Consider the following 22,030-nt stretch of genomic DNA (forward strand, 5'->3'; position numbering starts at 1 on the left):
TGGTGATCAGTACCATAGTATCTGAGTGCCTTGCAGCCTTTTGCGAATCTGCCCCTCACAACATTCAGGTGACGTAGGTCAGTGTCAACCCCATGAGGGGGATTACGAGCCTGAGCCAAACCTGTTGAAGTTGATGGAAAGTTTCCCATTGACTTAATGGGCTTTGGAGCTGATCCTAGGTGACCTGCCCCAGATCATACAGGGTGTCTGTGACAGCTGGGAACAGCCCAAACCTCTTGAATCCCAGTCCTGGACGTTGACCACAAGACTGTCCTTCCGCTCTGGCAAGGTTCATCTTGTGCGCTGCATTACGGGAGTGAGTTTGCAAACCTGCCAGGTGGAAGTGAAGCTCAAAGGTACAATGTAGGAATCTTCTGCTGGTTCAAGCAGCAGCTACCACAAGTTGCAATGTCAGAAAATAATGGAATTGCTCATGGGCCTTCCTGCTTAAAAGCAAACTCCCGGAATGTTTTTCATTGTTGCAGGTAAGTCATGGTTGTTAATAGGCTTAGCACACTAATGACCTCATTGACTTCTGTCTGGTTTGGATTAACTTTTGTGCACAAGGAGTTTAGAAACAGAAAAAAAAAATAATCCTCTCTGCCACCTCGAGATCCATTCCTAGTGAAACGGCATGGAAATGATATACGATCGGCTTGCTTCCAAGCTTTCTCTTGGGAATAAAAGACCTCATTACTAAGAACTAGAACTAAGGAACTATCCAGATTTCCATTATGGACCCGAGTTTGCAGTGGCTTGTAACTTGGCTGTCAAATATCACACAGGCTGAAAATTGGCATGCACACTCAGAGACTGCAAGTGTTGAAGAAATATGTTTAGACATTATAAATTTTATATATACTTGTATAGTGTGGAACTGTGTATTGTGTATACATACCAACACTCACGCATGTGTAAATATAAATTAAAGGGTTTATTGTTTTAAGCTCTGGGAGTGCCACATTTTTTGTATATTGATCAATTCTTAGTTGTTTTTTTGTGTGTTCTTAGAACTTACCAAAGCTGCTCTTTTTTAGATTTTCCTTCTGAACCTGTAACTCGGTGGACAGTAAAGTGAACTAGCGCCACTTGGATTATTTTGTTTGGGGGGCATTAAAAAAAAAAATAAGGGAAGCTTCAGATGATGAGGTTTTAAATAGCAATAATTCTACCTCCCACCTTTCAAAAGGGAAAAGCGGGATGGGTCCTTCTCCCAGGGAATGGGAGGTCTTGGGGGTGGGGGGAGAGGGTGTCAGGTGCTGCCCCCAGGAGGCAGGCCTGAGGAGAAGTGGTAGAATGAAACTGCGCTGTGCCTACCCCATAGCGGCAGCTCCTGTCCCCTTGTGCTGGCTGGGTTTGTCTCCTGGAGCCAGGCTTTGCTACCTGGCATGGGGTCACATTGCAGTGCCATTGAGGTTTGCCCCCGCCCCACACTGGATGGTCAGCTGAGCTAAATTTGAGTGGTGCACATATTCATAGCACCACTCCCTCAAATTTGGCCCAGCTGCCCTGCTGTTAGGGAGGCTAGGGCCAAACCTGAGCAGCACTGTGACCTCGTGCACCAGGGGCAAGGTTGCAACACCTGGAGCAGGGAGCTGAGCCCAGCCAGCCCTGTGGGACAGGAGATTTGGGGGGTCAGAGCAGGACAGTCCCCTGAAACCCGGGACTGTTAGGAGGTAGGAATTACTGATCATACCCATGGGTTCAGTGCAAGTAGATGCCGGTGGAAGGATTCCCACTGGCTGCAATGGACCTGTAACAGGTAACTATACTCACCTGGAAAGATGCATGTCAGCTGGTGGAATGGCTCTGGGGGGTAGGGGAGTGCGTATAGGAAGAAAGCAAAATAAATTAACGTGGAAGAAAGGGAAAGCAAAAATGCCCCATCTGCACCTGTGACTGGTACGTGTGGAACCTGATCCTTCCCAAAGGCATTGTCCTTTGCCTCCCAAATAGCAAAAGCATCATCCTTCCCATGAGGATCTGTGCAAGGGGAGAGGGAAACAGAGCTGAAACACAGGACAAAAGTGCAATGACATTTCTGCCTGACTCTATCAGCACCCCCAAATGTAGCTACCCAGTGATGTCACCTGAGCAAAATTAGCCTTTGCATCAAATTTTCAGAAGCACTGAAGTCCCATTTTCAAAAGTGACTTAGACACTGAGGTACCTATGGCTTATGTACATGGTGAGATGCGATGGAGCAAGCCAGGGTGTGCAGTAACCGTCCCTTGTGGAGATTGCTACGGTGCAGTGCAAGTCCCAAAGTGTGGCATAGCATACTGCTAGAACTCATTGTGTAGACAGGCCCTTAGTCTCATTAAAATCAGTTGTATTTAGGAGCCTAAGTGCCACATTTCTGCTGGATTTTGCTTCTTAAGCACTTGGAGCTTTTGAAAATGTTACCGTTTCATATCAGCCACTAGGTATTGTATGAAGTCTTGTTGAACCCTCAAATGGCAATATAAAAATTAGGCTTGTGTTGTGTCATTTTAATATTTATTTATAGTCTCATTACGGTTGTTTGGGGGTAGGGGCGGCCACAAACATAACATATTACATATAATGAACCAGATCCTCAGCTGGTAGACATAGGCCTAGCGCCATTAACTTCAGTAGCACTACACCGATTTAGACTAGCTGAAAACCTGGCTCAATGTATTCGGCATATTTCATATGCCAGCAGCAATCCAATGCATGGGAAAGGATTTTCTCAACGTTTCTTGGAGGGCAGGGAAAAATCCATGTTAAAAAGATAGAGTCTAACCACATTACGAAATAGTAATCTCTCTTAACCATCTCATAAAATGTTCTGTTTTGTCGGGAAATGTAAAGTTCCCTAATAACTTTTCCAAAGGTCTCTGGTGATGTATTAAGGTCTCTCTTCGTCGAAGGGGCTTGATATAAAATACAGCTCAGGAGCATGAAAGAGAGCAGATTGTCTTTGGATGAAAGGTTATTATTTAATGCTTATGACACAGACCCCATAAATTTCTCCTAAATGCAAGTCTGTCTTAAAACTAAATGAACCACAGATTTCATGTAATGCCCGCAAATGTGCTGCATGGAGAGCAGTAATTAAGAGGGAAAACAAAGTCGACATATTTTTATCCACAAAATAACAATCGTGTTTCTTCTCACCTTCAGTTTCTTGCAATCCAGTTGACCAGTGCTGGTAATAGTTTAAATAGGTGCTAGTTTTCAGGCATCAAATGTGTGGAACATTGTCCTCAAACAGGTATAAGTTCTAAACATGTGTTAGTCATATGAGGAATTTCCCCATCTTTAATCATTGTCTCTGAGCTGTGTTTTCTCTGCAGGTTTGACTTGGTCTGAAGTAGCAGTTGTTATGGCCAAAAAACCAAGCACTCTAAAAACAGAGAGATGTAATGCAACCTGTGTTAGCCCATATTAGGAAGCCTCTGCTGAAATATTAAAAAGATTTCCACAATAAGCAGTGCTGAAGGTGTAATTTAAGTAAATGTCTGCAGGCATTAGAAGCATTTGCATTAGCACTAACCAGATCCTGCAAACCTGGCGGGTAGCTCTAGTGAGTTCTTCAGGGCCCTAGCTTTCTGAATAGCAAGTTTAGAGCTGAACTAACATCAAGTCAGAGACCCCTTTTTGTTGGTAAATATCAGCTTTAGGACCATTTCACCACTGGTTTGGGAGTGTGGTGTAGGTGACTACAGCATTGATCCATGCTGTGTGAAACTCCGAGCACAAGTGCAGCAGTTATAATGCAGAGCAGAGAGCGGCCCTGCGTTTTTGTCCCTCACTGGACAAGTGCAAAAGAGAAGCAAACAAATGGCATCCAAATATAAGCACTGTGTAGATTCTTTCCCACCCGCTGAGTATCTGGTTAGAGTAGAGCTGTTCTACTCCCTTGTTCAGCCCCTAGTAAAAGTTAGTGTGAGATTCCTTTGTAGTTTAACAAAATTTAAATTGGCAGGTGCTAATGGGCTAAAAAGTTGGGTGACACAGTCCTTTATTTCAGGATGCTGCTGTTCCTCCTGTTGTCCTTCTGAAGAGGAAGGCAGTCAGGTGAATTGTAGGAAGCTGCTAGATCAGGGGTCGGCAACCTATGGCACATGTGCCAAAGACGGCACACGAGCCAATTTTTAATGGCACACTGGAGCCTGCTGGGACTCCAGCATGCCACTAAAAATCCTGCCCAGCCCGGCGCGCTATCCTCTGCCCTCCACTTCCCCCGCGGGGACAGGGAGCAGAAGCATAGCCGTGCGCACGGGGTGGGCAAATGGTCCCACTCTATGGCATGGCAAGCCGCGGGGTCCGTGCTCCTGGGCCGGAACACGGGCCCAGCGCAGCAAGCTGCCGGCCCCTCCCCGACCTTCTCCCCTCCCCTGGAGCCCTGCTGCCACGTGCAGCGCTCTGGGGGTTGGGGCTGCACGCTCCCGAGGGCAGATTTGGCTCTGCGGGGAGGCAGACATGCTCCCTGCTCAACCGGAAGGGCGGGGCTGCGTGCTTCCGCGGAGCAGCGTATCTAGCTCTGTGTGGAGCCTCATGGTAAGGGGCCCAGGGCTGGGGGGGTTGGATAAGGGGTGGGGGCAGTTAGGGGACAGGGAGCAGGATGGGTTGGATGGGGGGGTGGGATCCCGGGGGGGTGGTTAGGGGTGGGCGGGGGTTGGATGGGGCATGGGAGTTCCGGGGTTTGTGAGGGGGCACGGAGTGAATAGGGGTCAGGGCAGTCAGGGGACCGGGAGCAAGGAGGGTGGGGGATCTCTGTAGGGGGGGGGTCAGGGGACAAGGAGCTGGGGGGGTTGTATGAGTTGGGAGTTCTGGGGGTCCTGTCAGGCGGCAGGGAGTGGGGTGGAGTTGGATGGGTCGGGAGTTCTGGGGGTCCTGTCAGGAGACAGGGAGTGGTTGGATAGACATGGGAGTCCTGGGGGTCTGGCTGGAGATGGGAGTGTGGATGAAGGTCGGGACAGTCAGAGGACAGGTAGGAGGTAGAGTCCAGTCTGGGGACAAGGAACAGGGAGGCTTAGATGGGGAGTGGGGTCCTGGGGGGCAGTTGGGGGCAGGAGTCCCAGGAGGGGGTAGTCGGGGACAAGGAGCAGCGGAGTTGAGAGTTTTTAGGGGGGCAGTCACCCAGCACTCTCCCCTGAGCCCTGACCGCCCCCCCAGCACACACACACCCCATACCCTCTGCCCTGAGCCCTTTACCTCCCTCATACATACCCAGCCCTCTACTTGACTCCTTCACCCCCCCCCCCCACCCACAACCCTAGCCCTGACTCTGGCACCCCCACCCATACCCAGCGCCCCCTGTGTCCTGACACCTGCACCCTCTCACATACCCAGCCCCCAGCCCTGACTCCAACCCTCTGGGTCCTGGCCGCAAGCCCCGCACAGCCCACTGCTGGTCTGGGGTTCTGGCTGACAGACCCTTGCCAGCTGGGATCCCGGCCGCAGGCCCCGCTCAGCCCGCTGCCAGCCTAGGTGACCAGAACTGCAGACCAGCAGCAGGCTGAGCGGGCCGGCAGCGTAAGATCAACATTTTAATTTCATTTAAAATGAAGCTTCTTAAACATTTTGAAAACCCTGTTTATTTTACAATACAACACTAGTTTAGTTATATAATATATAGACTTATAGAGAGCGACCTTCTAAAAAACGTTAAAATGTATTATCGGCACGCGAAACCTTAAATTAGAGTGAATAAATGAAGACTCGGCACACTGCTTCTGAAAGGTTGCCGACCCCTGTACTAGATGCTGCTTAGCATTTTAGTTGAAGAAAGATTCTGTTAATCTCTATATCACCATAACGAAAGCATCAGACCTAGGGAATAGAGCCAGGGAGTGGGAATCGGGGTTCTCCTGGGTTCTAGTCCCAGCTAGGCCATTGACCTTCAGCAGATCACTTGGGCTAATCCTGGGCACCTCTACTTTTGAGTGGCCAACGCTAGAATGCCTCTGAGGTGATTCCTCCCCCCGAGGATCTTAACAGCTGCAGATTTCTTTGTTGTTTGGAGCTATAGGTGCTGGGGCCCCCCCAGCTATCTAATATTGGGCACCCCAAAACAGAGAGACTCAAAATCAAAGGCCATTTTAAAAATTTGGAGCTTAACCTCTCTCTCTGAGGCCCAATTTCCTTATTTGTAAAATGGGGCTAATAATATTGAGCTGGCAGGGGTGTTGTGAAGCTTAAATTGGCTTGGAAAGTGGCTTCATAAATTGGCAGCTTCTTTCTCGGCAGATCTACTGCCTGTGTAATCCGACATATCTGCTTACATTAGGGATTAAAAATAACTATTATGCTCGTGCTGCAGAGCCAGCCACAGTTATGGGGATTCACTTCTGGCTTGTGCAGAAGAAGTGTTAAGTTTCCCGTGCAGGGCTTTCAGTTATATCGCTGGAGCTCCAGGGGAGATAGCAGGGTGACGGAGTTCCAGTCAAGGGGACCAGACTCTGCCCTCAGTTATAGATGTGTAGCCCCTGGTTGGGTGGAATCTCTTCTGGCTCTCTCCACCCCACCAGAAATGATAATAGGTTGGCTGTCAGAACTCAGGCTAAGTTTGTTGGACTGACATTCGCAAAAGACTCTTTGTAAACTAAGCACGTTGGCTGAAGACTCGCTAAGAAAAAATAAACCTGGAACCCCGTGATGTCATTTTTGTGGTAATTTTTCATGGCATGTTAATATTAGTTTAGCACTTTGAGATCCTTGGCTGTAAAGGCCTGTGCAAGTCTATTGTTCATTTATTATTGAACTAAATCCTTCACGTGTCAGATGCCTAGGTTTGACGTTTCATAGGCTATAAAGTTTTTGTGTTCTAGTAGCTCCCAAAAGGCTCCAGGCAAGATTGTCTCTTACTGCATGTTTGTCCAGTGACCAGCACCACAATTTACAGTCCAATTAGATAGCACAGACGATGAATGGAAGGGGAAACTGAGGCACGGAGGCAAGTAGTGACTTGCCCCAGGTCACTCAACAGGTCAGTGGCAGAGCCAGGAATAGTTGTTCACTAGACTATGCTGCTGCTCTGTATTAATTTTAATATGTCTCCTCTGACGGGGATCTTATACGATGAGCTGTGTTTCTTGTTGGATCGAGACCTCCAAAGAAAACCCTGGTGGCATAGGAAGAAGTGGTGGTGGTAATTCAGATGTTGGCAGCCTTTCCTCCAAGCTGCAGTTGGAACATTGATCCAATAAGATATTAGGGGCCATTGTGCTTACCGGGGTGCTGTCCTTTAGATAAGTCATGAGGACGAGGGCCTGATCGCATGTTGCTGGAGATGAATGGCATTTTTGACAAGAGTAAGGGTGTTTGCTTTGGTATGCTGGCCACATTCCAACTTGGGTAATCAGAGTCTCTCAAGAAAATTTCTTTTGCAGCTTGAAAATGGATTGCAGAGTCCATTACTTCCTGTCACAAACTCTTGGGTGCCGCCGTCTTCCCCCTCAGTCAGTAGCCAGTGAAGTGACGTGTCCCCCTGAACTGCTGTACAAATGAGGATATCTTTGTGAAGTGATTTGTGCTGAAAATTGCTGTATAAAGAAAAGTAATAGCTTTTGATGGTTTTGGTGGAGGGGATGTAGTGATCTATTCTCCTGAAGTCTAATCCTGCAAATTGCTGAGTGCCCCTAGCTGCCATTGCAGTCAGCAAGAGTCAAGGCTGTGTGACGCTTTGAAGAATAAATTGCTTACTTTGCCAAGCGTGAGTACACAAATCAACTGGTATCAGACCTGTGACAAAGAGCAGAATTAAAACGGAGAGTTGTGGAGGTGCTGTGTCCCGTCCCCCCCCCCCAGCCCTGTACTTTCACAAATAGGAGAGGTAACAGGTGAGAGTGAGGGAAGGGTGATCAGCTTGACCTGCATTGTGTATCCATTTCCCAGAGAGAGTTTCCTTCTGCTGCTGCCTTCTACACTAGCAGAGGAGACCCCATGCACAGCACAACCAAAAAACTCTTTAGTTTGTATGAGGAATGATGCACCAGAAATGATATTGATGAAGGATGAACGATGATTGTTAAAACTTGCCTTGGCTGCTGCTAGCCATGTGACTCTGTGAAACATCGGCCTGCCAGACCCAAGGTTTGAAAGCAGGCTTCTGATCCCAGTGTGTGGGGCAGTTTGCACCGAGTGTGTGTGTGGCAGAGGTGACGAAGACACCGTGTTCCATTGGGAGGCGAGCAAGGGCTCTACCAGCCCCTACAGCAGTGACTGGGGATTTTTTCTGAATTGCTGTTAGTGTCTGTTTTCCGCAGCGGGCAGGAGACCCAGGTGTGTGTCTAAGTAGAGTTAATCAGGTTGCAGCCATCTTACAGCTCCTCCAATACCTCCTGCTGAGGTCCTGGCTGCATGTTCCCTGCACCTCCTCCATGGACACACATCCCATCCATGGTCCCCCAGAGTTGCAAAACCTCCTTTAAAGACAGACTGTTGGTGGTCAGACTTAGTGGTTAGTCAGGAGCCTAGAACCAGAGCCAGGGTCAGAGCAAGGTGCCAAACCGAAGGTCAGAACCAAAACTGGAGTCGGAGTAGGGTGTTGGAGCGGGGACCTGAAGTCAAGTAGGAACTGGGAACAGATGGGGGTCTGGGATTAGGAGGACAGGAACCAGGAAGGGAGGCAGAGCTCAGAAATCAAGCAAGTAGGCAGCATCCACAGTCACAGCCACAGCCAGGCAGGGATTCACCTAGTTGCTCAGACATCTTCCTGTGCCTCTTTTTGGTTTAAGTAGAGCGACCCAACCAGCCGGTTGGACTGGAAGTCTTCCCCAGTCAGGAGCTTTGTGGGTGGGGCCTTTTGCATGCTAGAGCTCTGCTGGATTACTTCTCCACCGGTTCAGGTGAGCTGCTGGGTGATGGCTATGTTTTGAACACTGCCTGGGTACCCGAGGTCGAGGCCTGCGATCCCTTGTACCTTCTCATCAGTCTCCTTCTGTTAACTCATACCTCCTGTCGGGTCTCTGCCAAGTGTCCCCTTATGGGTCCCTGATTTTCAGCCTTTGCCCCTGACTCCTGTTCCTGTCTTTTCATTTGTTGCCCCAAGATTTCAGTAGCGGCTTGGATTCAGTGGTTCCACGGTTGAGTGGGTGGCCCTTTAGTTCTGGGCCAGGGGATGGCCCTGTCTCAGTACATGCAGTAGGTCCAGAAAGAGTTACTTAGCTTCCTTTCCAGCAGGGAGGAAAATCTCTGGAGTTAATGCACTTTTTCTTCAGAATTGCTGTGGTTTTTGAAGAAAAAAATAACTAACTCTATTCCTCTGTATGTGAAACCTGCAGCTGCAAGGTAGCTGACATGCAAGAGGGCCTGATGGAAAGCCCAGGGGAAGCAGTGGGAATCTTTGTATTGACATCCATGACCTTTGGATCAGATCCAGTGTGTGAAAGAACATCTGCAGTGTAATTGGAATTCACACCTCTGTATCAGCTTGCACTGTAACAGCCTTCCCGTGATGCCTTCTTTGGAGTGGCATGTGTACTGCATCCCATTCAGCGTAGTAACATATTCAATGAATGCTCTGCCAACTACGTCAAGTTCTTCAGAAACCTAAGACGGGGGCTTAGTGAATCCATAGCATCTCTGAATCTCTAAATGCCGGCAGTTAGATACCCGGGTTTAGCAAACAGGGCAATGATTCACATGGTGTTTGTGCCTTCAGCTCAGTGCTATTGAGCTGTCGGGCTTTTTCGAAGAAGCTGTTCAATAAACAGTTCGAGAGCTGCTTTGCCATCGAAACTAAACCAAGAGTGAAAGATGCAAGAGAAACATGCTCAGGTTAAATCAATGTATCTTTAAATAAATAAACATCCCGTGCTGTGTTTCTGGCAGCCCCGTGGGATTATTCAGTCTAAGAATGGAACACGCATGTACTTTGTTTAGATTTTGCTTTTCCCTCTTCTTGGGAAGGGAACCTAGACGTGTAAGTTTCCCTTTTGTTTCTAGTTAACCTCACCTCCTGGCCCTCAAGCACAGCAGCCCTTTACTCTCTGAGGGTACGTCTTCACTACCCGCCGTATCGGTGGGTAGCAATCTATTGCTCGGGGATCGATATATCATGTCTCATCTAGATGCGATATGTTGATCCCCGAACGCGCTTATATCGATTCCGTAACTCCACCAACCTGAACGGAGTTGCGGAATCAACGGGGAGCTGCAGACATCGATCCCGCGCCGTGAGGACTCTGAGTAATTCGATCTTAGATACTTCTACTTCAGCTATCTAAGATCGATTTTTCCCCCGTAGTGTAGACCAGCCCTGGGTTGCAAACACCTACAGGGAAGTTAAAACCCAAAAAACTCCCTCTTGCCTCCGCCTTTTTGTAGGTACATGGCTTCCAAAAACTGTTTAATGGATTTTTATTTTTTTTACTATTAGATTCTGAAAACTTTCATTTAATGTAAAGTTTGGGACTAGACTGCCTGAGAATGGCCCTGAAAAATAACGTCACTGTGTCTATTGTGTTAAATTCAGAATTGATCCTCTTTTAAAGGGATAGTTGGATTTCCATTCTTTTGGTATCTCACTTTTTAAATGATATGTCATGGAAAGTTCACCAAATTCTGTAGTTTTCACTACAGCAACATACATGAGAACCAAAAGGAGTGAGGCCCAGTCATGGGGGTGCCCTTGATGCTGTCACGCTAGCACAGGGGTAGGCAACCTATGGCACGCGTGCCAAAGGCAGCACATGAGCTGATTTTCAGTGACACTCACACTGCCCGGGTCCTGGCCACCGGTCCGGGGGGCTCTGCATTTTAATTTAATTTTAAATGAAGTTTCTTAAACATTTTAAAAACCTTATTTACTTTACATTCAACAGTAGTTTAGTTATATATATTAGACTTATAGAAAGAAACCTTCTAAAAATGTTAAAATGCATTACTGGCACACGAAACCTTAAATTAGAGTAACTAAATGAAGACTCTGCACACCACTTCTGAAAGGTTGCCAACCCCTGCGCTGACATGTAACACAGGCACCACAAAACTTGTAAGAACTATTTGTTCGAATGAAGATCCTACGAAGCATTTAGTCTGTTTGAGTGGCTGATGTTGTTTTTTATTTTGGGATTTCATGTGCTCATGGAATGATCATCCACTCGAGGTTCATTCCTCAGATAGGACGACGGCAAGACCCCTCTACCCTAGCCTGTTTGAGTGGGGTTTTTTTTGGATACCTCTGTTTAAGTTATCCCAGTTATATTGGGTACACGACACACACATTTGTGGATGGATTTTCAGCTGTGGTCTCTAATCTTTTGTCCCCACTTTTGAGCTGTTTGTATCCATAGCAGTTGGTTTGTGCACTCAGTTTGCATTTAGATGGGGTAGTTGTACACTGAACTGCCTCAGTTCAACATACAGATGCTGGCTTGTCTCGGTAATGCAGGCAAAAGTGGTTGCATGTGTGGAAGCAGGGGCGTCCAGTGAGAGTCCAGTTTGGAGCTGTTGGCCCTGTGTGAGTATGGAAATGCTGATATAATTTCCTCAGCTAGCAAGTGGAGAAGGCATTTGTATAGCGATGAATATACAGAGCAAAGAGAAATTCGAGCAAAGCAGTTTATGTTGTTTAGCTTTACCCTAAATTAGGGCATTGCTCTAAGTTTTCCATGGACCATCAAAGCTCTTCGTGGATTGACACTGATTCCTCTGTTTCCCCTAATATATTTCGCACTTGAAGTTTTTGGGAAGCGTAAGAGCTTAAGAGCCCAGATTCCCAAACTTATATGAGGTCAGCCGAGTTTCAAGGTAAGCAGAGGGAGAAATGATGAGGAGTTTGAGGGTGTGGATGGAAACCTTGTTAAAGTTGGCCAACCCAAGTGAACTTCTGGGAGAGGGTATTAATTATTTGCAAATTGAGACTTTTCCAAAGATTTGCACGACTGCCCACCCCCACCCCCAGAAACACATTGGTCAAATTTTTGCAGAGCTGCAGTTTCACAACCTTGTACATGAATGCAGCAAGTGGGATCTACAAACCTTAGCCAGTTTCTCAACCTACCGCTGAAGGACAGATGAGCAGCAGAGCAGGTGACTGTAGCATGCCTCCCAGACACCAGCCTTACTCCTCAGATCCCAGGTTGTGCTCCAGTGCAGTGGGCATACTTTTCCCTTGACCCATGAGTGGCTTCTTTTCCACCAAGAGTGAGAAAGTGGAGTGAACACTGTGAGTTCTCGGACTTTATTGTTCTTTTGCTTAGGCATTTTTCACAGTTCAGTCATTACCACGCTCAGACTTCTTGACTCAAGTCCGGGGCCGCCTCTATTAATAGCAGTCACTTTGGGTTACGAAGCAAGAATGACCACCTAAAAAAGGAAGGGCTTTAGTAATAGCAAAGGGCGGGGGGGGGAAGGAGTTCTGAAAGGAACACTTCAGAATTCCACAAAAGCCGCATCATAGTTGTGTCACCAGCAAGGAACAAGTGGGCATTGGATGCGAAGGGCCTCAGAATGCCAGCTGGGATGAGTGCCAGCTCCCTACACGTGAGAGCTATTCCGCTTGTCTGGGTATGCAGAGGATTGCCCTGCATAACCAAGCTGTAGGATTTTTTTCCCCACCAGCTGTAGCGGGAAGTCTGAAAATTTTTGGGACCCAACAGGGCTGCCAGCTCTGCATTTTCCCTATTTGGCTGCTATACAATATTCTGTCATTCCTGGCTCAGATCTGCAAGACATGTGGGGAAAAGAGCATAGGAGACCAGTGAGACAGGAAAAGTGGGTGGTACTGGCTTGAAAAGGGCATGACCAGCACCTGTGCTGTTTCAGCATCTCTTCAGCAGCCTCCACTGGTGCAACTTGAAACTGCTTCTCCACAGTAGAAACCACGAAGAAAGGCTACAGAGAGACCCTCTTCTAACCCCCCAGCTCAGCATAGTGTCAAGGCTGGTGCAAGGAATTATGCCCTTCTGTGCCAGCTAGGTGACTCTGGAGATGTACTTTCACCAAGAGGCTTTTCTCTGTCTCTGTAATATAAAAATGTACTTGGTTTGGGGGAGCAGTGGGAGGAGATTAGATGTTAGCTTACTCTGTGAAGCAAAGAACTTTTACTACTGGCTTGCTAATTCAGGGGGAAACCCTGATGTACAGAGAATCTAAAATGGCAAGAGAAGGGTTTGACTCTTTCCTAAGGCAGGGCAGAAATAAGCTAGTGGACATTACCCAAATCCTTTGCAATTAGTTGTGGTGCCTTTTTAAATGTGAGGCATTCCTCCTGCACATACTGTATTTGTACTGATAGGGGTCTGCTGTCCAGATAGGTAGATTCCAGGTGTACATAGATGATCTGGATTTCATTCTTTATGTCCTATGCCCTGTCTTGCACTGTGTGAAACGTGAGCCCCTCAGTTCTCATCTGTGCGTTTGGGAAGCTTTTTAATTCCATAGACTTTGAGAAAGATCTTTCTTACCTTACATGATTCCCTGAAACACAAAGTTGCTTATGACTGGCTCATTGTATCTGCATGCAGGAATGTCCCAGTGTTCTTTTAAATACAATTTTATTGCAAAAACCGTCTGTCCCCCTAATGCTTGATGCAGAAATTACTGGGTGAAGGCTCTCTGGTCCTGTGCTATGCAAGCTTCCAAAACTAGGTGATCATAATGTTCCCTTTTTGGTGTTAAAATGCATGAATCTAATCCAATGCACTGCATATCCTTCCTGCAGTCTGTATTGGCTTCTGCTGTATTTCATGGCAACCGTGTAAAAACATTCTTGCATTTGACACTGGCCTATGCCGCTGTGTGATTTATATTGATAGCACACTTCAAAATGAGTGTGTTTAATTTGAGAGGGGGGAAGTTAAAAATGATCTAAGGTGTGCTGCTTTGAGTGTTAAGGCTAAGGGCCAGATTTTTAACTGATGCCAGCCAGCCAGCACAGTGGAACTAGGTTGTGTCACACCAGCTGAAGATCTGTTCCTTGAGTTCATTAGGGAATTACAAGAACTTCGATTCTATTGGGGAAATGCTGTCCCTTTCCGGTTAGATGCCACTCACCAGGCGGAGGTTCAGAAATGCCAACTATCGCTTGAAAATGTTTTGAATGGAATGAATCTCCTGCTGCCCAGCGTATATATTTATATGCTAACCATTAAGGTGCTGCCGCCCAGGACGAGGGACTCTGTGAACGGACAGAGAGAACACAGAAGCTTATTCACTGAAGTTGAGTGAAGTTCATCTCCATTTCAGTGGTGGAAAGTTGAAGGGGTGCTCAGCTCTCCTACTTTCTAATATTCACAGTCAGTCCATTTTTTTCATTTCACAGGCACTCAAGAATGTACAGCTCTCCTCCTCTGCGGGCAGCTTTGTAATGATTGCATGGTTTTCTGTAACTGCCGTGCAGTATTTGGTACTACAAACCTCCAGAAGGGCTAGTTTTCCTCCTAGCCGGCAGCGTGTAGATCCTCATTATTTGTGGGCACCTTGAGATGTAATTAACCCTTCTGGCTTACACAGAGGCTCCTGTCTATCTTATCTGCAACAGGGTATTTCCAAAGCGTGTTTAAAAAAAAATCTAATGTCGTGGCTGTTTTCTCAGATTAAAAAAATGCACCAAGTGCTGACAGTTGATGCCTAAGGGACAAAAGCCTGCGCAAAGCAGTGCTGGAATGACTGCCAGATAACTGTGAATGAGGCTGGGATGAACATGTGTGAATGTGTGCATTGATGAGATGGAATGAATGTATGAATGAACAGAAGTGCTCTTGTCAGTTTCAGGTGGGCATGAGGAAGCTTAACAACCATTGGCATCTGGCTGCCTGAATAAAACAGATTAATTCAGGGGAAACGGACTATTGGGATGCTAGCATATTTACCAGACTGGTAATGTAGGACAATTAAAGCTGAGTTATGTAAGAAAGCTAGTAAACAGAATCTGGAAAACCAGCATCATAGAATAAATGTAAACCGGGATCTTCACATTGCAGAATGTTGCTTTCCCAGGCAAGTCCCACAATAGAAGGTGCTCGGAAGAAATCTGTTTCTCTTGACAACTAAACAGTAAAACTCTCTGCTTTGGAAAGGAAGGAAGTGTGTTTTTAGAATGCCCTGGCTCTTTGATTTATTTGCAGCGTGAGATAAAATTATGCCCACTTCATTGTCAGATAAGACATGTACTATATCACTGCTTTATATGGGACCTTGGGAGTGGATTCCGCCACCCTGATGGGGAACTTTACTCCATGGATTGTGTCCATATTCCACAAGTAGTGCCATGATTTTAATGGAAGTACTCACATGAACAAGGGTTGCAGAATCTTTACTACAATATTTTTCACCCTTAGCGATAAGCACAAGTGCTAATAATTTCAGTGGATACAAGGATTTGGTATCTTACATATTGCAGAATAAATTGGTTCTCGGTACTCATTTGCTTTTCTTTCATTTTACAACTGAAAACTTGAATACACTTTGACTGTAATGAGGAGTATAGCTTTAATGTCACATATGTGTCCAGCTTGTCCCTTATTCATTCATCAGATGCTTTACACATCTCTCCCTGAGCTTTGAAATGTGTAACATTTCTCATCTTTGAAGGGGGCAGTTTTATTAATGTATTTGTCCCTTGGCCTTTGCTTTAATTTCCTCACTGAATTGATTAAGTTCACACCATCTAGTATTTATTTTTACTGACAATTGCTTCATCTCTGGACTCCCTCAAAATGAGTCTGGTTTTCTTAGGTCTGTAGAATTTTAGGCCAACCTAAAATATTCATCTAGTCTAACCTCATGCATATTTCAGGCCATAGATTTCACCCAGTGATTTCTAGCCCAGCAACTCAGGTTTTTTCTAAAGCAAAAAATGACTCCGAGTGATGGAGAATCTACCGCATCTTTTGGTAGTCTGCTCCAATGGCTAAATAACATTTCATGTCATATGCATGTTTAAAGTGCACCAATCGTAATAGCAGCCACAGGAGTTTCTTGCAACTTCTTTGGCTAAAACAAAACCTTCAGAGGGTAAAAGATAGAGAAAATTCCCCAAACTGTCATTGAGCACTCATTCCATAGTTGTCTAAGGCTGCCACAGACTATCCCCCATCCTGAATCTGGCCTATGTCACCTTTCTTCAGCAGACTTTCCGTGACTTATCATTTTGTTCCACTAAAATGTGCAGATGCTTTTGTTTAGGAGCAGGATTTTCAGTTTCTGTTGTTCTTGCAACAGTGTGATTCCTTTTCTGGTTCAACTGCAACTTATTCTCTACATTTTGCTCTTTTTTTTTTTTTTTAATTCACTCTTTTACAGTACACCCATCTTTTTCCTCCTCTCTTTTCATAGATTTTCATGGTCTGATAAAAAAGCGCGCACACAGTTATGCATGTATTTATAATGGAAACTCCTGATTGGTTCCACTGATGGACAGATCACATGGAAACTTAATTTAATTAAAGGCCAATCCAGGTGGAATTTGGAGGGAAGTCTCAGCTATAGTCTGGTATATGTTACTATGATCTACCTGCTAGAGCTAGAGGAGCCTTTAATATATACTTTATTTTCTAGAAAAGAAGAGACAAAAGAAGATGAAACCAGCGAATGACTGGAGAGAGCGAAGAAATGCCATCCGACTCACCAATGAGTATACAGTAGAAACCCTGATAGTGGCTGATGCTGATATGGTGCAGTACCATGGTGCTGAGGCAGCCCAAAGGTTCATCCTCACAGTTATGAACATGGTACGTATTCACGTTGTTCTTGGAGAGTGAGTCAAGTGTTCTGATCTACAATATGCTGAGGGTGGGGTTCATTTTGAGGTTGATGGCTCAATCAGATCTCCAGTTTGAATATGACACTGGTGAACGTTTCAGAGTATCTGAGCTAGATCTGGGAAAACAGCCCCTTTTCTGTGTTCAGGTCTGACCTGAGCTGTAGGGGTGATTGTGAAGCTGAAGATTCAGATCTGAACCTCCTTGGCCCTATGGAAGTCAAACTAGTTTGAGATGCTAGTTCAGGTTGAACTGATCTCTTCCAGGGAAACCACCTTTTCCACTCCAAGTCTGGGGTGTCCATCCATGGTATCTAATAACTGTCTTCTCAACAGCTGGACATGCAGAAGCTGTGTTCCCGCACAGATTTGTAAGGTGTTTAGAATATTGCTTCTCTAACCACTTTTATTTTCTAAACAGTAACTGGGATAATTCAAGTATCAGAGGGGTAGCCATGTTAGTCTGGATCCGTAAGAAGCCGCAAAGAGTCCTGTGGCACCTTATAGACTAACAGACGTATTGGAGCATGAGCTTTCATGGGTGAAGACCCACTTTGTCAGATGCATGGGATAATTCACTGGTCCCTGGGTGGGTCTGTGGTGATTACAAGTAATCTTGTTTTGTACTTTCAGCTTTGGGACCCCGCTTCATTTTCCTCTGTGAATTTCACATCTGAGTCACTTGCAAAAACCCTCTTAAGTCAAGCTGAGTTGCTCATAATTGTGTGTGTAAATGTATATAACAACCACAAAATACAGCTGGGCAAGGATGTGACATAACTTTCTTCGTGTGATAAAAGTATTGGAATGCTGTCACTTGGGCACTGCTCAGTGATCTCATTTGACGTGCACACTGAAAATGTTTTCCCTTAAGAACGTGGAAAATTCTGTGCCCCTTTTTTTTGTGAGAACATTGTGCTTATCATGTATTGTGCATTTCTGTTCCTTCATCCTTTATAACTAAAGATATTTTTCCTTAAAATCATTGGCAAAGATACTTTCATCAGAGTTGTCTTGCTACTGGCAACTTCCCCAGCTGAGGTCCTAGTCCCTTTTCACAGTAGCTTGTTGCCTTGTCATCTAACAAGGAAGCTTCTGACTTCAGTTGTTGAAACAAGGAGTAGGGGAGCTTTTAAGAAGCTGTTTCTATGCCGATGCCTGTTTAGTAGGAGGAATGGGATAAGAGGACTTGAGATGGAGCCTGAACTGAAATCCCAGATTCAGACTTTTGGGGAGTTTGGCTCTGGAACTAAACATTGTAGATCTCCTCTATTTCTGTAATGGTCCAAATCAAATTCCAGGATCCTAATGATGGAGAAGTTGGGATCCAAATTGGAAATTTGGGTCTTGAGCTCCTATCTAAAGAGAGAGCACAAAAATAACCCAACTGGAAATGGAATTTTCCACTTGGGGCAGATTATTCCATTACTGGTCATAGATGTCTGGTCTGATCTACCAAGGCACTTCCTGGGTTCCTAAAGATTTCCATGGAGCATCTGTTTTTGAAAAGTGGAGTGATAAACTGGAATAGTACAAAACCAACAAGGAGTCCAGTGGCACCTTTTTAACAGATTTATTTGGGCATAAGGCTTCTCGTTGTTTTTGTGGATACAGGCTAACATGGCTACCCCTCTGATACTGGATTAATACAGCTGAAGGCAATGGAGCTACCCCAGTAAAGGATCTGGACTTTTAGAGACACATGTTTTATCTCATACAGTTGTTGTTGTTGTTGGTTTTTTGTTTTTTTTTTAAATAACAATGTTTGGCAACCTTGTTGCAAATTGCAGGCACCTGTACTGCAGGCGTGAGGCAGCATCCAGCCAAACCCTGTGGAATTGTTCACACCCTGCTAGATAGATGTGGTAATACATCATAGCTGATGGAATTGTACTTCAAGAATGAGCTACTAATCCTGCCAGGGAAGTAGGAATCAGGGAGAGACACTTTCACCTCTAAGTTGCTAATTCATATCAAGTATGGCTATTTGGTGACTCAGAGTTGCTAGCTGTTCTGGTGGCTTAAGCATTCAGTCTCCGCTAATAGGTGTTTGCAAAACCTCTCACGGCTGGTGCTAATTTTCTCCCAAGAGTCAGTGGCTGCAATGGCCGTGGACTCTGAACTGTCCATTCACAGATGGCCGGGGTCATTCCAGATCAGGATTGAGACATGCGAGCAAGGAAGTAGTGGGTGATGGGAGCTTGCACTCATCATGCTTGTACTGCCTCAGCTCTGTAGCTGGAAAGCGATACTTCATCCTCTTCGATGTCAATCTGTCACCTTTCTTGAGCACCAAACTGGCAGGAAAAAACGAAAACAAAATCTTGATGGTAATCCACAAGACCTAACCCAACATATGAAGGGCTGAACGAGACACATCTCAATGCATAACCTCACTGCACAGCAATGGTCTTTTTCTAAACAGATCTATTGTTCCTTTAACAGGTGCTGATTCAGTGGGGCCCCATTGTGTTATGAAGTCTTTGGCTGGTTGAGCCCACAGGGAATTTAACTGATCTATTCCTTTAACAAGCTGACTCTTTTTTTTTTTTTCTTTTTATTATTATTATTATTTTACCTTCTAGTACGTTGTGAGGCTATTCACTGAACAAGGCTTCATTGTGTGTCTGTATTTATTTGGCTCGTTTCATAGACGCGGCTCTTTCAACAGATCTGTTCTCTTTACCATCCCTTCATTATGAAATGGCATTGTTGCATTTCAGGATGTGTTCAGTTTGGAGCACAGAAAGGTTATTCTTTGCATTGCCACAGTGCCCCTATCCTGAATTCCGCCCACAAGCTTTGCAAGGGGTGGATAGAAAATATGTTTCTGTGAACAGATCTGTTTTTCAAGCTGCTTTTTGTCTGAGGCAAACCTATGTTGGTTGGGTGTGATTATTCTGGTTGTGCATCATCCTGTTCTCTTTATCCTCCAGCTCTCGACGGGATTCAGGGCCAAATCCAGATTTCTCAACACATCCCAAATTAATGAGTTGTACATAGATGACTTCCATGAGGTTTTTCCTCTGCCCGAGGGGAGGAGTAGCTGCAGAGCCTCTTTGTGACATCAACTTGTAGGGTGTTGACTGGTGGATCAGCTTGCTTGAATCTCATTCGTTAAAAGTACAGGGGTGAAATCCTGGTTCCCCTGTAATCAATGGGACTTTGCCATGAGCTTCAGTGGGGCCAGAATGTCATCTCAGGGGGAGAGAGATGAAAAGGTTGGGTTTCTTTAGTTTGGAAAAGAGAAGACTGAGAGGTGATATGATAGCAGTTATCAGGTATCTAAAAGGGTATCATAAGGAGGAGGGAGAAAACCTTGTTCATCTTAGCCTCTAAGGATAGAACTAGAAGCAATGGGCTTAAACTGCAGCAAGGGAGGTTTAGGCTGGACATTAGGAAAAAGTTCCTAACTATGAGGGTGGTTAAACATTGGAATAAATTGCCCAGGGAGGTTGTGGAATCTCCATCTCTGAAGCTATTTAAGGGTAGGTTAGAAATGTTTATCAGGGATGGTCTAGACCAGGGGCAGACAACCTATGGCATGGGTGCCGAAGGCGGCACACGAGCTGCTTTTCAGTGGCACTCACGCTGCCTGGGTCCGGGCCACTGGTCTGGGGGACTCTGCATTTTAATGTAATTTTAAATGAAGCTTCTTAAACGTTTTAAAATCCTTATTTACTTTACATACAATAATAGTTTGGTTATATATTATAGACTTATCAAAAGAGACCTTCTAAAAATGTTAAAATGTATGACTGTCACACACAACCTTAAATTAGAGTGAATATATGAAGACTTGGCACACCACTTCTGAAAGGTTGCTGACCCCTGGTCTAGAACAGTATTTGTTCCTGCCATGAGGACTCGATGACCTCTCGAGGTCCCTTCCAGTCCTAGAGTCTATGAATCTATGTGATTAAGACACTGGACTGTCACTCAGGGGTTCTGGGTTGAATTCCAGGGTCTACCGCAGACTTTCTGTGTGACCTTAGGAAAGTCACTTAGTGACTCTGGGTGCCTCAGTTCCCCATCTGTAAAATAGCACTGCCATGCCTCACAGAGGTTTGTGGAATGTTTCTGTGGAAAATGGGAACCAGATATTTTCCTATATAAATAGGGTGAAAGATGTCCATATGGATCACACCTCACTGACTGCAATGCTCAAGGTCCCTGGATCTCACTTCAGCACCACTTCTGTGGCCTGTTGGGCTCTCTGGATATTGGTCAGGGGATAGGTTATGCCCATGGTATCTAGACTCTGCTGGGTCAGTTATTCTGCAGAATGGTGAGCTGCCTCTAAGAGAAACCAGAATGTTAATTTTGGCACTGCGGTTTTTATTTGAGCAAATAGGACATTACTGGTCAGGGGTTATTAATTTAACTTGTCGCTGTGAGCCATTACACTTACTGTCAAGCCATAAAATAAGCATTAAAAGGGCTTATTAATGCATGTTATATTTAAATCAAGTGATCTACTTTAAAGGATTTAATATCTATTTGGGATACAAGAGTTTCTGGGGAAAAGTCAGCATTACAAAATACTGTTTTATTGCCCCAGCTGGTAAATAAGAATCTTAAAAAAATATAAACAGCTATGAAAGCAAAACCCTTCTGCAATGACACAAACTCTGGATGATGTACAGCTAATTCTCTGTTTTTAATGGCACTCTCTGATCTTGCATTTGAACAGACAACATTTTTTTTAAGATGAGGGAGTTAGTTATTATTATTCCTAGATGCCGTTCTAGAGGCACAGGGTTGTCTATTAAATAAATCCAATAGTAGAAGTTGTAAAACAGCCTTTTCCAAAACCATGGAGGGCTTTTCATTCACGGTGCCCTTTTAATATATCCCTAGGAGCCAACGTAGCTCCAGAAGTTTTGAGTTAAGGTTTTTTTTAAGTTGCTGCCCTTGGAATTAAATCTTCCTTTATTTTCTCAAAAGGTGTGGCGATATCTTCCTCACCAATAGGAGAGTCCAAGTCGCTTCGTGATAGGATTTAAAAAATGAGCCAGTCAATAAAGTCGGTGTTGGATGCCACCAGCTAATCATGCAGCCCTGAAGTACATAATGAATTTTCAAAATTGGATGGTGTAGGGCAGCGTTTCCCAAACTTGGGAAACCCTTGACCTGTGCCACTTCCAGCAGCTCCCACTGGCCTGGAGCAGCGAACCGTGCCAGTGGGAGCTGCGATTGGCCGGACCTGCGGATGCGGCAGGTAAACAAACCGGCCCAGCCTGCCAGGGGCTTTCCCTACACAAGCGGCGTCCCAAGTTTGGGAAACGCTGGTGTAGGGGATATGAATACATGAAAACGTCAGCAGAACTGTAAGAGGGGAAAACCTGAGGC

The 22,030-nt window shown here is 45.4% G+C and overlaps 1 protein-coding gene across 2 annotated transcripts in view; it reads left to right on the forward strand.

Moving 5' to 3' along the window:
• ADAMTS17 (ADAM metallopeptidase with thrombospondin type 1 motif 17) overlaps nt 1–22,030 on the forward strand; it is a 265,553-nt gene that overhangs the window by 18,824 nt on the left and 224,699 nt on the right. For both annotated transcript variants that reach the window (XM_030578668.1, XM_030578669.1), the window contains one exon: nt 16,477–16,649. In XM_030578668.1, the coding sequence (XP_030434528.1) occupies nt 16,477–16,649 (173 nt within the window). The remainder of the gene's footprint in view (nt 1–16,476; nt 16,650–22,030) is intronic.

The sequence above is a fragment of the Gopherus evgoodei genome, chromosome 10 (genome assembly GCF_007399415.2).
Source record: "Gopherus evgoodei ecotype Sinaloan lineage chromosome 10, rGopEvg1_v1.p, whole genome shotgun sequence".
Taxonomy (NCBI): domain Eukaryota; kingdom Metazoa; phylum Chordata; order Testudines; family Testudinidae; genus Gopherus; species Gopherus evgoodei.